General features: G+C 48.2%; 1 protein-coding gene across 2 annotated transcripts; it reads right to left on the bottom strand.

Moving 5' to 3' along the window:
* Nucleotides 1-550: 550 nt before the first annotated feature.
* On the bottom strand, nucleotides 551-14,048 carry CD2 (CD2 molecule). 2 transcript variants are annotated; one of them, XM_075169955.1, is made up of 5 exons: nucleotides 13,929-14,048; nucleotides 10,759-11,058; nucleotides 8,019-8,261; nucleotides 4,613-4,732; nucleotides 551-2,587 (listed from the first exon to the last, which is right to left on the bottom strand). In XM_075169955.1, exons 1-5 carry the CDS (start codon nucleotides 13,987-13,989, stop codon nucleotides 2,379-2,381), a joined length of 933 nt encoding a protein of 310 aa, XP_075026056.1. In that variant the 5' UTR covers nucleotides 13,990-14,048; the 3' UTR covers nucleotides 551-2,378. The 2 variants fall into 2 exon arrangements, with proteins under 2 accessions (XP_075026056.1, XP_075026065.1); XM_075169964.1 differs by lacking the exon at nucleotides 13,929-14,048 and adding an exon at nucleotides 11,746-11,881.
* Between the last annotated feature and the right edge of the window lie 960 nt (nucleotides 14,049-15,008).

Below are 15,008 nucleotides of genomic sequence, written 5' to 3'. Positions count from 1 at the left end.
GGGCCAGAATGAGCCCGGCACCACCTCATGCACGCACCGGTGTCTCCCTGCAAGGTCCTGTGGCAAGTGTCACCCCACCAGCCCCAGCCCCAGGCAGCAGAGGGCCCAGGGCAGCAGCTGGTGGGAAGCCCAGGAGGACTCTCAGAGGTATGACAGAAGCTCACCAAGCCTCTGCAGTGGGGAAGGAGCATCTCCAAAGCATTCCTGCAGCTCTGTTAAGCTTGGGGCACAGAGAACACTATTCAGTGGCAGGGGGTCCCAGGAGGAGCCCGCTCTCCTCCTTAGGTCCCAGTAACCCTCCCTCTCTCACAGGAAGGACCGGTGCTCCTGTAACCACAGAGAAGTCCCAGCTCGGCTGCTTGCTGTGGAGAGGGCACCGATAAAGCTCCGGCCACGCAGGACAGGCAGAGCATGCTGCTGCAGCAGGCAGGCGGGCACGGTGGCTGCGCTCACCCACACCGACCCGAGCCCCCCAGCTGCCCACGCTCAGGCGGCAGCTGGTACCTCCTGGGGATCGGTGTGAAACCTCCTGCGTCCATGTTTCCGTGGCTCAGGGACCAAAACGTTTTTGTCTCCTTTGTACCAAAGTGAGATCCGGTACCAGCACAGGTGTGAACTAAGATCCTCTCCACCCACTCTCGTCTTTATTCATTCACTACAGGGATATAGCGTATGTTACAAAATAAATCATGAAATGTTTACCAAATACAACTTTAAATAGTGAAAGCCCTAAAATAAGCTGCAGAAAGCTAAGGCGAGAGCAAGTGACACTCCCAGGGCTGTGTCTGCCATCAGAGTTCAAGCAAAGTTACTCAGCTCTAGAGGGAGCAGAGACCTCCTTCTCCCTGACAACTTACTTCCCTGAAGATAAAAATAGTCACATTTCCGAGAAGAAACAAAGGATGGCTGTTTTAACTCCCCTGACACGTGTAGGATAGTCAAGCCTGAAAGAGGTACTACACGTTCTTCTGCCTAACGCAACAATATGCTAGCTGGATGTCTTGTGCTCTGTGGCTCTCGCAGTTCTCTCCTCCTCCACCTGTGCTGCCTCTTACACCAGATGGGCCAGTGTTCCCATTCAGACATTGCTCTAAAACGATCTGTCCTCTCTCAGCTCCTCAGCTGTCCCATAGAGGCAGTTATGAATATCTCCAAGAACCAGAGGAGCGAGCAGTGTTTGTCCAGCACATGGAGGCTGATGCAGGCGCAGTTATTGCAGTCCAACCTCTCCCTTTGGGAGGGAAATCTCAGCAGTTCTCTGGCATCACCTGGTTACACATGAGGTTCTTACCAGCAAAATCAAGGGACACTCACCATCAGCAGGAGGCCCTATGATGAAAAGCCATGGCAATTCAGACAATGCCACTAGTAATCAAACTGCTTGGCAGTTTGTAACACTTGTTTCATGAACCAATGGATACCAGACCTCTTTCTATGACAAAAGAAATTGTCCAGATAGCTAAACAGACCTATGCTGAGAATAAAGTTTCATTTTATTTGACAGCAAGGAGTCACAGAAAACTGAGCTGAAACAGTCCTTGGAGAGGCCGTGTAGCACGTTCCCCTGGCCCTCAGCAGGACGAGGATGCCTCACAGATGGTTGCCTCGTCCGCCTTTGAAACCCCCAGTGCTGGAGATCCTCTCCCAGAAATCTATTTCAGTGCTTCGTTTGCAAAAAAAAAAAACAACACCAAAATCCTGACCTAACTCTCTCTTGCTGCAATTTAAGCCCGTGGTTTCTTGTTCTTAACACAGTAGATAAAGTGAAAATTTTACTCCTTTCCCACTTGTGTTTTTCCCACACACATGCTTCAAGGCTCTCACATCTCCTTTCAGTATTTTCTTCGCTGCATTAGATGACACCAATTCTTTCAACTTCAGACAAGCATTTAATTACATACAACTATTTTTTGATCCGGGAGGTCATGCATTTGATGCTGAAGCCAGAGGGCTGTCCTAATGTGCTGCAGGAGAAAGGAAAGATACGTGACAAAACCCTGTGAGATCCTTAGGCCCATGTTGTCTTACTAGAGCTTTAGCAGCTTCTTCATATAATCCATCCAAAAAGCATGAAAACAACAAGGTAAAAACAAGTGAACCACAGAAAGACACAGGTTTCATGGCTCAATGCTCCATACCCGAACACGGAGACACCTGAAGAAAAATGGCCACAGGGATGAATGCCCATCACCTTGAATCTCCTCCACTGGGTCTCTTCATCTCCATTTGATGCTCTCTCTAATTTTCTGCAACGAAAGCTGCCGTTTCATAGCTGAGCGTTACGCAAGGCTGGGCAGGAGGGGTTCCTGACTATTGGAAACTTTCTTTTCCCAGTGAATGGCGGAGCAGAGAGACCACCGTCCCTCCAGGGCAGACGTTCAAGGTCTTTCTCTCGGGTGGTTTGGAGTCCGCTGCTGAGTGCGGGGCCTGGGCCGCGGGGGCAGTGCTTGCTGCTGCACCTGGGGCTGCGGCAGCGGCCGCTGCTGCACACGCAGCTGCTTCGGGGTAGGGTTGCACGGCGGCTGAGGGAGCTCCCGCACCACCATTTCACTGTTCGCCTGGCGAGCCTGCATCATTTGCTCCTCATCTGCAACAACAGAAGGACCCAGCAATCAGGCACACACTCAAGTCTAAGCAGAGGTTGAACAGCCAGGGAAGAGTGCTTGGCCCAAGCAAGAAAAAGCCATATATTGGTCTTACCTGAAAGACCACTGTCACTCTCAGGTGTTCTCACTGCTACTCCAGTGGAACAACCAAAATCACCTCCGCCTGCGCACCCTGGGCAAACCTGAAAGCTTTCTGGCTGCCTGGCTGAGGTCAAGGTACCTGGGGGCGTTTGGGGCAGCTCTGCCCTCTCTGTGTTGGGGGAAACGAGTTTGCCGGGGAGGCCCCAGCGGTCACCAATGGACACCCCCAGCCTGAGCTGCTCTGTCCTCTTTTGGAAATGGGCCACTGAAGGGAAAGTGAGATGTAACCCCACGAAGCAACACCAAAGCACTCTGCCCTGCCACTGTCCGTGCTGGGATTTCCAGGCACCTGGAAGCCAGAGATCCATTTTGCCAGCATTAATTTCCCCACACGTAGAAGAAGTAAAATTCATGCCAGCTGACTTGTGATCACTGACTCCTCATTTCTGAAATATCAGTCAGCTTAATTTAGGGATTGAGGGATTTACCTCTTGGGACGCTGAAATGGCCTTAAGCACAAACCAAACTATTTCAAAGAGGCTAGTCACCCTCTTATATTAGTTCTCATTTTCCCAGACTTCTTTTTTTTTCAATTCTTGCTGAATCCAGACCCAAGAATTGAGGCTATGCTACCACTACACAGTTGAGGGAGTAATGTATCCCACTCAAGCAAGAACAGCCATACTGTAAAATAACACTCACATGGCTATGCTCGCACCAGCGTTATGCTCAAGAGCTATGGCAAGCCTTCTGAGATGACACCCCATGGTTCCACTGTGGTGAGCTCTCCCAGAGAACGGGGAAAGCGCTTGCCTATTCTTCATGGTCATAACTTCAGGGGCAGCAGGAGGGCCACGGCGAGTTACCCACGCTCAGGTGCGGTGATGTTGCACTCCCCTCGGCCGTGGGACCGGTCACGCTCACCCTTGTTGTCAGCCTGACCACTGGCACCTTTGAGGTATCAGCTGAGGTTTCCTTCAGGCGTTGCCCTCTTTATCTTGACAAAGACTGTTGTAGTGTACAAAGGAGCTTTTACTCCCATTTTGTAACTCGAGAACTGACTCACAGAGAGACTAGCTGTTATTTGAGACCGCACAGGAAGCCTGACACAGTGTGTGGGGGCAGGACTCGGAAACAAGCCTTTAACGCCTAGGGGCTCCCCCGGCTGCAGGGCAACCTCCCTCCTGCTTTAGCCTCCCCTTCCAGGTGGGCCAGACAACCCTTCCTGAGTGGCAGCTCAGTATCCTCTGTCCACCCAAACCTAGCAGCAACGCCTGGGTTGTAATTCAAGGCAACCTCTCCGTCAACACTGACAGCCCACTCTCAGAGGCGACTATGGCAGAGTATTTCCTATGGTCTTAGAGAGGCATGAATTTTGGACAACAGATGAAATCTCTGCCCACTCTGAAAACCTCAACTCTTTGAAATGCCCCAAGTTGGGGCCTCCAAGCACATTGTAGAGAGGACAAGTTCTGTGAGATGCCTGAGGAAACACACAGAAAAGCTGAGTTCTTCTTGCCCCTTCTCACTATCTACAATATTTCCAAATGTGTCTAATGATTTCAAGGACCCTAATTTTACACCATATAAATTTAATGAAGAAAATCTGCTGATGGGATATCTAATTGTATATTTTAGCTCTACAGATGCTCACGACTGGTGGCCTTGGCTGAGCTTTAGAGGAGCAATTTTTCCCCCACGAATAAACAAAAGGGCTTGAGAACAGGAAGTCTTTTGTTCAAAGCATATATCAGAAACCGAGACTGGCAATACCAGCCGATCTGCCAAGACTCACCATATGCCAAAAACGGGTTCTTGCTCATGCCAAGACAGAAAGCATGCTCCTGCCCACAGGGGTGCTGTCAGCAGGAAGCTCTAAGGTTTTAGGTAGCTGGATAGCAACATAAAGCCCCTTAAACACTTACGATCATCTTCAAGCCTTTCTGCTTTCTTCTTCCTGATACAATAAATAAGCAAAATCACGAAGATGACAAAGAAGATTGCGCCTCCTGCTATGCTTAAGATGAGATAAAGGTCCAGCTGGCCTAGTTAAGGGAATGAAAGAGGATGTTAGAGGGAAAGAAATAACTTGCACAACGTCTATCTAGAATTCTGTATTTTCTTCCATTGACTGTAAAGGCAGCCCCAGTGAGAGAGCCCACCCTTTGCCTTTTCTCTGTACACAGCAGAAAGTTGCTGGTCCTCATTGTGGAGAATTTTGACTGCTCCCTGATGGATTCAAGTTCTGCAGAAAATTGAAACCAGAGGATTCATGTGTGCCAGCTCATCTTATTTAAATTACCACAAATACCCTGTTCCTGCTAGCAACGGACCCTTTTAAGGACAACGAGCATCCAGGCAGTGCCCAGCATCTAACAAAAAAATCTTTTTAAGTACTTCCTACTGAGCTGGAAATACTGAGACTAGCTTGCTTCATAGTATTTTGGTACTTCCTTTTCAATTTTTGGCTGTACGCAAATTTAAAAAAATAGTGAAAAGGAAAAGAACACAACCAAATATCCCACAGCCTCAAAACGAGAGTTTGGTTTGCCCAGTGAGCAAAAATTTATGCATGTTCCTTATTTTGGCCAGATAATGTTTGCTGAACACTAGCCTTCCTTCGCCACCTCCTGCTTGGGCTGTCCTCCTGGCATTCAGCGTTCCTGCTCCAGCGCAGGCACCGTGGAGCTGAACCCAGCAGAAGTGCACCTTCCTTGGCTTCTTGGGGGACAAAGCTCCAAAGGGGACAACACCACTGTTACCACCCTTAACATTCACTGGGCATGCACACGGAGGGCAAAGAGCGATGACACCAAAACCGAGATGTCTGCAGTATAAAGGCCACCATCAGCCTGGGCTGCCCCAGTGGAAAAAAAGACGAGCACCCTCAGTGATGTGGTTCTTCTCACCTGTTTTAGCTGCCAGCGTTACACTGAGGTGTATTTTGCCCTTTCCGTGCCTGTTCCTCCCAGCTGACTATAAAGTAAGCCCAAGCAGATTCACACGTAGTTACGCTTATACGAAAAGTTAGCGGAGCTGAAGCCCATCTGAAGCATGTCCCGCCTGCTAAAGGTCAAAATTGAAGGTGATAGGCCTCGAATGCAGGACCAGATGTTCGTGGAGGGCAGCAGGGTTGGAAGGAGGTTTGACTGCAAGCTGAGGGATTTTTAATCTGCTATGGAGCTGGCAGAGTCCTGCCACCACACAGAAAGGTTTGAGGGGATTTTAGTTTGAGTAGGAAGGGTAGTGCTACATGGTGTCTGAGAAATGCTGTATTTGTACCTTAAAGATCAGTGCGGCAAACCTTTTACTTCTCTGTTCACGGTTTGAGAAAAAAACAAACTCTCACACTCAACACACCCTGTGAAAGAAGTGCATTTCTCAAGGGTGAGAAGAAGTGAAATCAAAGTATCTTGCTGATGGCTAATGTCTACCTCTACCAGCAATGCAGGCAGGCCCACGCTGGCCTGGCTCGTGCCCTGGGATGGCCAGCTTCAGCCAGCGCCTCCTCATTAAGACAACGTGTTTGGGCTAGTTTGCCCTGCCTTAAAGGGACCTAATCCAGCAGCATGTTTTCACACCTGGCTCTAAAGTCCAGGCCACATCCCGCTCCCCTGCACCCCAGCCCCTTCCCAATGCTAGCACCGACAGGACTGTGCCACAGGTCAGGCAGCTGATGCAGCAGAAAACAACCTTTTTTTTGCTATTGTAGGCATCAGGGGGATCCTTCAGGGAGCAAGGGCTGTGCGGGAGAGCAAAGGCCACCCCGTCCCTCAGCCCTTTGCCCTTCAGTCTGCCTCAGCAGACCTTGGATCGCTTCAGTAAGGCCTCTATACCTTCAGGCTTTCAAAGACCTTTCGCCAGTACTGCACTGGAAATCTGAATTTTGAACTGAACCCCACATACAGTGTCATACCAGTATGATCTGTCCCTTGTTTTTGCCTTAACTTTCAAAACTTTTATAGGGGGGGGCGATGACTTCTTTTGCCTATCTAATCATTTTCAGCATGACTCTGCCCATTTAAAATGCAATTCCTTCAGTTCTCTTGCTGCATCTGTGGTTTAGAAAGATGACGCTTCAAGTGAGTAAGAAAATCCGTGGTATATTTGAGCCATATTCATCTGAGCCATGCAACCCCAAAGCTCAGCTAAATTCTCCATAACCTCCCTCCTGATTTCTAGGCCAAGCTGGAGAGTCCAAACAGCTTACTTTTCCCCTTGTGAGAGCACCCACCCACATCCACAGCTAGCGGGCAACCACCACCTTCATAGGTATGATGATGGAGTGGAGAAAAATTATGTACAACTGATTTCCCTACCATGAGAATGTAAATCAAGAGCAAATCCCCTGAAATCAATGCCATGGGGCTTCATATACATAGGAGAAGACCCCAAGACGTATTTTCCAAAAATAAGCTGTTAATTTATGTTGTGGTAGCTTGGGTAGTTTTATACTATCTTACTGAAGTCAACTCTTTGGCTTTGGACTGGTTGACTGAAGTCAACCTTCCGGAAGTACCATTAGTTTTAAAGGAATACAGGAGGATAAAAATCAGAGGGCAAGTGCTTTCTGCCTTTTGCAGACTGCTGTGTGCAATTAAAACACTTTCAGGCCCACCTCCCCACTTTCTCCTTTACTTCGTTGGTCTAACACTAGTGATGGTTCAGTCTGTCAGGATGCTGACATCAAAAAGTCTATCAGGATACCTCTCGCAACTTTTGGAAGAAGAGTCAGCAGTGATGGAAGGGAGGGAGAAAATGACGGGATGAATCTCTCTCTCATTCATTCACCCCCCAGCCAGCCTGATCTCGCTGGCAGGCTGCAATTTCCCCCAGGAGACTTCACCTCTAGTGGAAGCAGCATTGCAGTGCGCCCCGGGGACCTCTCTGCTACCCACAAGGCTCTTGACTCCAAAAAACCCTCTCCCCCTCTTCCAGTGACCCCCAGGCCTCACGGAGCATGGGGGAAAACACCACTGGCCGCAGGAGAAGAGGAGGAGCATGGTCCACCTTACATCCCACTGCCCCCAGCTTGGCCTCCCTGCTGTTAGAGCGGGGATGCCATAAGGGTAGCAGTGGGGCAGGCAGCAGCGGGGTGGGGAGGGTGGGGATGCGACAAGGCTGGGGAATGCCAGGCAGAAAGCACGACTCGCATCCCAGCTACCACAGCAGCATCGGCTCCCCATAACCGCAGCGGCGTTAGGCTCGCAGTACTGGGTACTGGGAGCCATGGACGCTCCTGGCACCTGGACCAGCCCTACAGATACGTGGAACTGCGTCAGGCTTTGTGGGTCCACCCTAGCAGATTCTGGCAAAAATAGATTTTTTTACCTGAGCACTTAATTACTTTTTCGGCCGTTTTTTCGCTGACTTGGTTCTTAACAACACATCTGAACGTCCCAGAATACCGCGTGTGCAATTCCAACCTTGTTGCATTCTTTTGGATTTTTTTGCTTTTATCTTGAGTCAGTTCTATTATAAATGTTTCGTCTTTAGTCTTCTGCTTCACTTCACACTTGACAGATACAGTTTTATTCACGCATTCAGCACTGAGGATTGGCTGAGGGACGGGCTCTGAAAAAGAAGAGAAGGGAGAGGCATGTCCGAGATGGTTTCTCCTTTTGAAAACCTCCATTATTAAGCAGAACAGAGAGTTAGCCCCCAATAAGCAGTAAGGGAGTAACACCAGCTGATGAGACCGGAGAAGAATGAAGAGCAAATTAGACCTCTACTACAGAAGTAACATGGCAATAATAAAGAAAATGCAGCATATTAGCCTACATATTTGGCCTAGCAACGCGGAGCTGCACCACCATGGCTGGACTACTTTCAGGCTCAGCCTGGCTCGCAGCCAGCCAGCCAGCCAGCCAGGCGAGGGGAGGAAGTTGTATTTTCGGGGGAAGCGGCGGATGGGAGGGCCTCGGAGCCACAGCCCCCGCCAACTCTGGCCCCAATGTTTTGGTGCAAATGAAGTCGGCTCTGATCTGCCTGTGCCCATCAGGCGAGATTTCCTCTAAGGCAGGACAGCTACTTACGGTGCTTTATGTACTACCAACGGCACTCAGCTAGCACGACAGCCACAGTGTGAAATCCCATCAAAACAGAATAGAAAACACAGACACCTCTTAGCTCTCAATGAGGTTATGACAGAGAGAACTAATTTCTGTCTCTTTTTATGTCCTGCAAACTGCTAGCTACATTTTGGTTCCAGATTCTCTATCACTGGTGGCACTGAAAGAGCCAGAAAAGCCTGCAGGGTTTTCCTCAACTAGGGGCAACTGGCAGGGACATCAAGATGGAAAAAAAATTAATTTCTACCTTGTAGACCAGGTAAACAAAAACACGCCAGGGTCACCTTTAGTTATAGGCAGTGTAAGTTATAGAGATCATAAATTTTAGAGCCAGCGAGGGCTGCTCGTAGCAAATGCAGTCTAGGTTCACACTGTGACATCTGCAGCCACCCTTTCCTCATTAAGCCCACTCCTCTTCTGCAAGCTGTAACCTATAATTCAGGGGAACATCCCAGTGTGAAACACTTAAAAGTCCAGGTCCCAGTGATGGAGTTGTGTGATGATATCATCTAAACTATTATTTTTTTGGCACAACTGTTTGTCTAACCCTAGTAACAAAGTATAATCTGTCTGACAAATGACTCTAGCACCCGACAGTTACTAAAGGACTTCACTTCCAAAACCACGTATCGGAGGTAAGGCAACCTCTCTGCTGCACAGTAGATGAAATGATGCAGCACATAGCTAGGTTGGAACCTTAACCTGAAATTGAACCCAGGGCACCCCAATGACAGCTCAGTGGCTTAAAGCATGATTAAATAGCATCAGGCCCTGATGACTTCCTGAATCTGTAGACAGTTTGCAATAATAATTCCCGAAGTAGTGAGACACCCTTACTGCTCAGCAGTCCCTGGGGCCTCCCACTGTGCAGAAACCCTGCTAAAACCATTCCAGCTGTCGTTGCTGCCTCATCAATGCATCATTTCTGTAGTGCCAGCTGGTGCCCACAAACTCAAGAGGTTGGCAGCAGTGTGCATGCTGGCTGAAGAAGGACAGAGCAAAATCATCCTCTTGCTAGGAAAAAAAACCCATGCTGCCCTACAGCTTAGAGGTCTGGAGAGGTGGCAACAGCCATAAAAGAGCAGAATAGCCACCCTCATCTTCCCTACCCATCCCAAAAGCTTTGGGCTGCTACCGCTCTGATCTCTCAGGACAAGATACAGCAGAGGAACAGAGGCTGCCTTCATGCTTTGAACCCATGAAGCTGAAATCCCCAGGCATGTGCTTAAGCGTGCTTTGAACAGCACAATCTTCATATTTGTCGTGTTATGCTATGCAAGGATAGAGTGCAGGAGTCGTCTTCCCCTGCAAATTCAACCCCTATTTCGGCGTATCTCAGGGGAGGTGATTGCTGGCTGTTTTTTTATGTTAGAGCAAAAATGGAGTGGGATCACATTGCATAAATACAGGCATTTAGTGCCACCTGGGCTCCTGAGCTCTCCTCAGGAGGTTGGCAGATGGAACGCAAGGTGCTCACCTTGTTGGAGCAGTAGCTAGAGACCAAAAGTCATAACTCAGTGCCCATAAAATAGCACCAGAAGTGCCAGAAGTGCACAGGCGTACCTCACGTAGGTTGCTGCGCTCCCACAAGAGGTTTCTGGAAGCAGGGTGGTGCTGGGAGCACAGCCCCGCTCGCGTGGTGCTGCCCTGGCTCAGTGCCAGAGAGGTGCCGGCACCGACCGCGGTGCTCAGTAGGGCCCTCCACACTCGCCCTGCTGCCAACACGGACGCGCTCATGGCTGCTTGCTTGGGCACACGTAGAAACGTGGTGGCTGACAGAGAGGGGGGCCAGAAAGAAGCAGGGGACCAGAGGGCATCAATAGGAGCAAGAGAAGGGAGAAGAGCGGCAGACTGCTGTCAGTGGAGGGAGGAAAGAATTACGTCTCACAGAAGTCCCCCCAAAACAGAAAGGGGGGCAATGAGTGGGCTGTAGGAGAGAGAGGGAATACCAAGTCTTGCTCAGCTATGCTGGCAATGGGATAGGAAGAGCAAAAACTCACCCTGAACGATGAACATTGTCTCTTCTTCTGCCTTCAATTTTCCATCCTGCTGATAAACAGTCACCGTGTACTTTCCACTGTCCTCTTTCACCACCTGCTCTATTTGCAGAGTCCCATTTAGGAATATCTTACACCTGCACCGGTCCTTGTTCACATAATACTTAACTTTCTTATCTTTTATCTGAAGCAACCTTTGTCTGTCTCTCAGCCATGTTGCGTCATATATGCTCCCAGAAGCAGCAGCGATGCTGAGAAGAGCCGACTCATTCACTGCCATGTAAATCCAGTTGGTGATGGAGCCTGTAAAGGGAAGCACAACCAGCTCGTCAGCGTCTCTCCAGCAGCCCCCGCTGCTGTGCTCGGCAGCCACAGCGGTGGCCCAAAAGGTTGTCACTTGCTACCCCCTGTGAGTTGCCTCTCTTCATTGCTGATGCTGTTTTCTTTCCCTGCTCCAAAGCGCCTCTTGATTGTTCATTAGATAAATGTCAGCGCCCAATTTAATTCTGGGAGGCGAGGAAGCTAACCGTCCGGCTTTCAAAAGCTGGCTTTATACTCTGGCTGACTTATTTGGAGTGATTTTGGATGCCAAGATTCACGGCTGCCCATGAACTTAACCCTGAACTTAACCCTTCCTGAAAATAAGGTCACTTTGGCGTGCTTTGCACGTGGCACAGGCTGGTACTCAGAGCACCCATCACGGCAAACGTCACTGCGGACAGCCAGAACACGAATTAGTAGTGGCCCTGGACAGTAGGATGAGTTGAGCAATAAAAGGGATGGCAATAATAATAATAATAATAATAATAGTGGCCCATGTCAAGCAGTGAGTGTAAGGCACTGAACTGGAGGCAGACCCAGTGTTGCCAGCTTGCAGTGCCCCCTCCTCACCCATCCCGGGCACCCTGCCCCACTGGAATATATCCACTTGATTTTTCTAGCACAGGACCACGGTGGGGCAAGTAAGGTGGGGAAAAACAGACAGCTAACCGCATCCTGGGAACTGATCGGGCACTGGAGGCATCAGGAGATAAGCAAGGGCCAAAAAAGTCTTTTCTCTTTGCAGGTCTCCTTTGATGACAGGTCCCCTCTCCAGAGTAGGTGCTTCCCAAAGGTGCTACCAGGACTGGGCAGCACTTAGCGCCTGGCTGCTGAAGGGGATATTCAGGAAATCCAAGGCTGCTAAACATCACTCGTGTTACTACCGGTGGAGATGATGTACTCTGGGGGCTGCGCCTGGGAGGCCTGCCCTCTCCCCCCAGGCAGCTTCACAGCCTTCGCAAGGCCCACCTCCGCTGAACCGGGACTTCGGAGTGCAAACCTTGTCGGGAGGTCACTTCAAGTACGGGACCGTCTCCAACCCCATGGCAGGTGGAAAATTTGCAGGAGGAGGGAGGACAGTGCTCACAAGTGTCAGGGATGAGCTCACTGATGACAGAACGTGCACTCAGAGCCACGGCTTATTTCATTTGTCATTTTCTTATGTTCATTCCTCTTCAATTTGCAGGATAAAGCCGACCGGCAGGAGGAGATTTCTCTTCAGATCGCCAGATAGAGCTCATTCTGCTCTGATTTTATATATTTTAAGCACTTTTTCCCCATAGAGAGAAAAACTCTGTTTATGCATATTTTTATTACAGTCGTTCATTCCTGGTATCTAGGACAATGATAAACTGTATCACAGAGGGGAAACTGAAGTCCAGTTGCGATTTCATGAAACTACCAATATTAGAGAGAATCAAAGAACTAAAATAGTGTGCCTCTGCAACAAGAAAATTAATACTGAAGTGCTTCCGGCAATTCACCCCCAGCCTAAGGAGAGGCTGTTATTTCACTATTGCATTTCTTACAAGGTGTTTGACGTATCTAAGGAAATATTCTGAAATCAAGCTATCACAAACAGTCTTGGAAGCAGCTATCCTCCACACAGATGACACTACAGATTATACCCAAATATTTGAATTCTGGTACTTGTTTCTGCTCAGTCACACATAAGTATTTAGAGCTAGTAATAGGATTTCTTTGCGTAACAGGTACTATCATTTTTTTTTCCTCTCTGGAAATAAGAAAAAAAACCTCTAAGTTGTCGAGGATAATTCAATGGCATCTGTATGGACAGACCACCTAGACACATCTCTGGATGTTCATCTGATCTCTATAGTCTTGCTAATGGAAAGCTGAGTATCCCACACATATGATACTAAAAATCTGTTTAACTAATGAAACAGCATTTCTGCTAATGCCAACTGAAATGCGCTCCAAGGGGCAGAAAGGTCCGAACTGGCAGTGTAGAGCCCATCTGCAGTCACAAGAAAGAGTTAAAAGGAAAAGCTCCCATAGTAACTTTAGAGAAGTAAGGAAGTCTTTGAAACAAGTTTTCCATTCAAGAGAATAATCTTCACTTCTGCTGGGGAAGATGTTTTATATATCACATACCAAAAAAAAAATTCCTTATTTATCTATTAATTTTGTTCTGGAGGAAAAGAAAAGCATTAAACAGCCATACAAACAATCTGTAGTGGAATGAACAGAGGGCAAAAAAAACCTATGCATGATTGTATTGTCTCCATCTCTTATAACCTTCTCTAATCTATGAGTTAACATCTTAATTAAGTTTTTAGATTAATATTTTTAAAAATAATGAGAGCAATAATACGCAAAATATAAAAGATGTATGTATTTGCTTGCTGTTTTCACATCTTAGACTTCTTCAACTCCACTGAAGACACTGAGATATATCAGTCTTTCTGTTAATATTTATGGAAGAATATAATTTGCACTTTCAAAAGATTTGCTCATCTTTGAAAAGAAAAGGAAATTACATGCGATAATGCACCGTGAACTGGATCTCTAATGTAGTACAAGCTACCTCGAGGGCAGAGAGAAAACTGCATGCTGACATTTCTCATTATACATGTGTCAAATTAAGGCTCATTAACTTAAAACCAAAACTGTTTACAGCTTATTATTATAACTGGAATAGAAAACTCAGGTCCTGCCCTCCCCCCGGCTGAAAATTAAATCAAATAATAATAATAGCAATAACCCAAAGGTCTTCACTCATTGGGAAAGTGGAACCAGTTTCTTATCAGTAACGTCCCACCAAGTTGTAAATGATTTAAAATTTTAACAACGCTAGCCCGAAAGAGCAAAAAACGGTAAGAAAAACTCACATTTTACACTGGGAAATAAAAGCAGCAAGCACTTGACTAGCAAAATCCACCTAAAGTTCATTTTCAGGATCAAGAAAATCCAGTGTCGCCTTGTCTAATGATAGCTCCTGGCGGGTGAAAGGATTTTCTGCTGTGAGCAAGCACTCGTGGGATGTGTCTGTCGGTACAGCCCTTGTGCCCTCCTCCCCTCCTCCCAGCGCTCACCCCAGCACTTCTCGTTTCCAGCACAGGCACAAAAAACACGGGCAGAATTACCTCTCAATGGGGTGTTTTATCAGGATGGGGACAACGTGCAGTGACAAGGAAAATGCACACTAAAATGCAGGACTGCCCCCCAGGTCTGCCTACCCAGCTGGAGGGCCAGCCGGGGCCCTCGTCCTCTTCAATGTTCACCCGAAGAGTTCAACTCCAGCATCCACATGCCACCGTTCTAGTGGGACGGATGCGGTTTTTGGGGCAGGGGGGGATTTGGGAATCCTTCTGCTCCCCCATAGCCTCAGCAGCAGCGAGGGGACGGCAAGCCCGGGACCACCAGTGGGGAGCAGGCACCTGATGGCTGTTGGACAACGTGTAGAAAGGAGACATGCTTCCCTTGGAAACCGTCAGGATCAGCTTCGCATCAACATCTGATCTGGGGGGCTGGCCAGTGCCACGCGAAGGTGTCCTGCAGGCACGGCCGGCCACTTCAGCAAGCTGCAAAAGAGGGATGAGTGTGGAAGGGGATGGAAACACTGCCTTGGGTCTAGCCAGAAACCAGCTCTGAAGCTGGTTGGTGTGGGAAAGATGGTGTGGAAAGAAGCTGGGCAGAGGCATGGGAGTTAGGTTCGAAAACACGTGAGAACCTACTAAAATCTTTATTCCTGATTCCAATATGAAATAGATGAGGTGGTGAGGATTTTGAATCATATCATCCCCAGCACAATCCCTCTGCCACAGTGGCCACTGAAATCTTCCAGCTTTTTATCGCAGATGTAGACCAAGAAACAAGACAGAAGAAAAGCTGTGGCACAGGAGATGTACAATATTAGATAAATCCTTCTCGTTCATTCATGTCATTCTTCTTCCTTGAAGTTATAAGAA

The sequence above is a fragment of the Calonectris borealis genome, chromosome 1 (genome assembly GCF_964195595.1).
Source record: "Calonectris borealis chromosome 1, bCalBor7.hap1.2, whole genome shotgun sequence".
In the NCBI taxonomy this organism is placed as follows: domain Eukaryota; kingdom Metazoa; phylum Chordata; class Aves; order Procellariiformes; family Procellariidae; genus Calonectris; species Calonectris borealis.
Note: the sequence above shows the minus strand (reverse complement) of the source record. Positions and strands in the feature narration are given on the sequence as shown.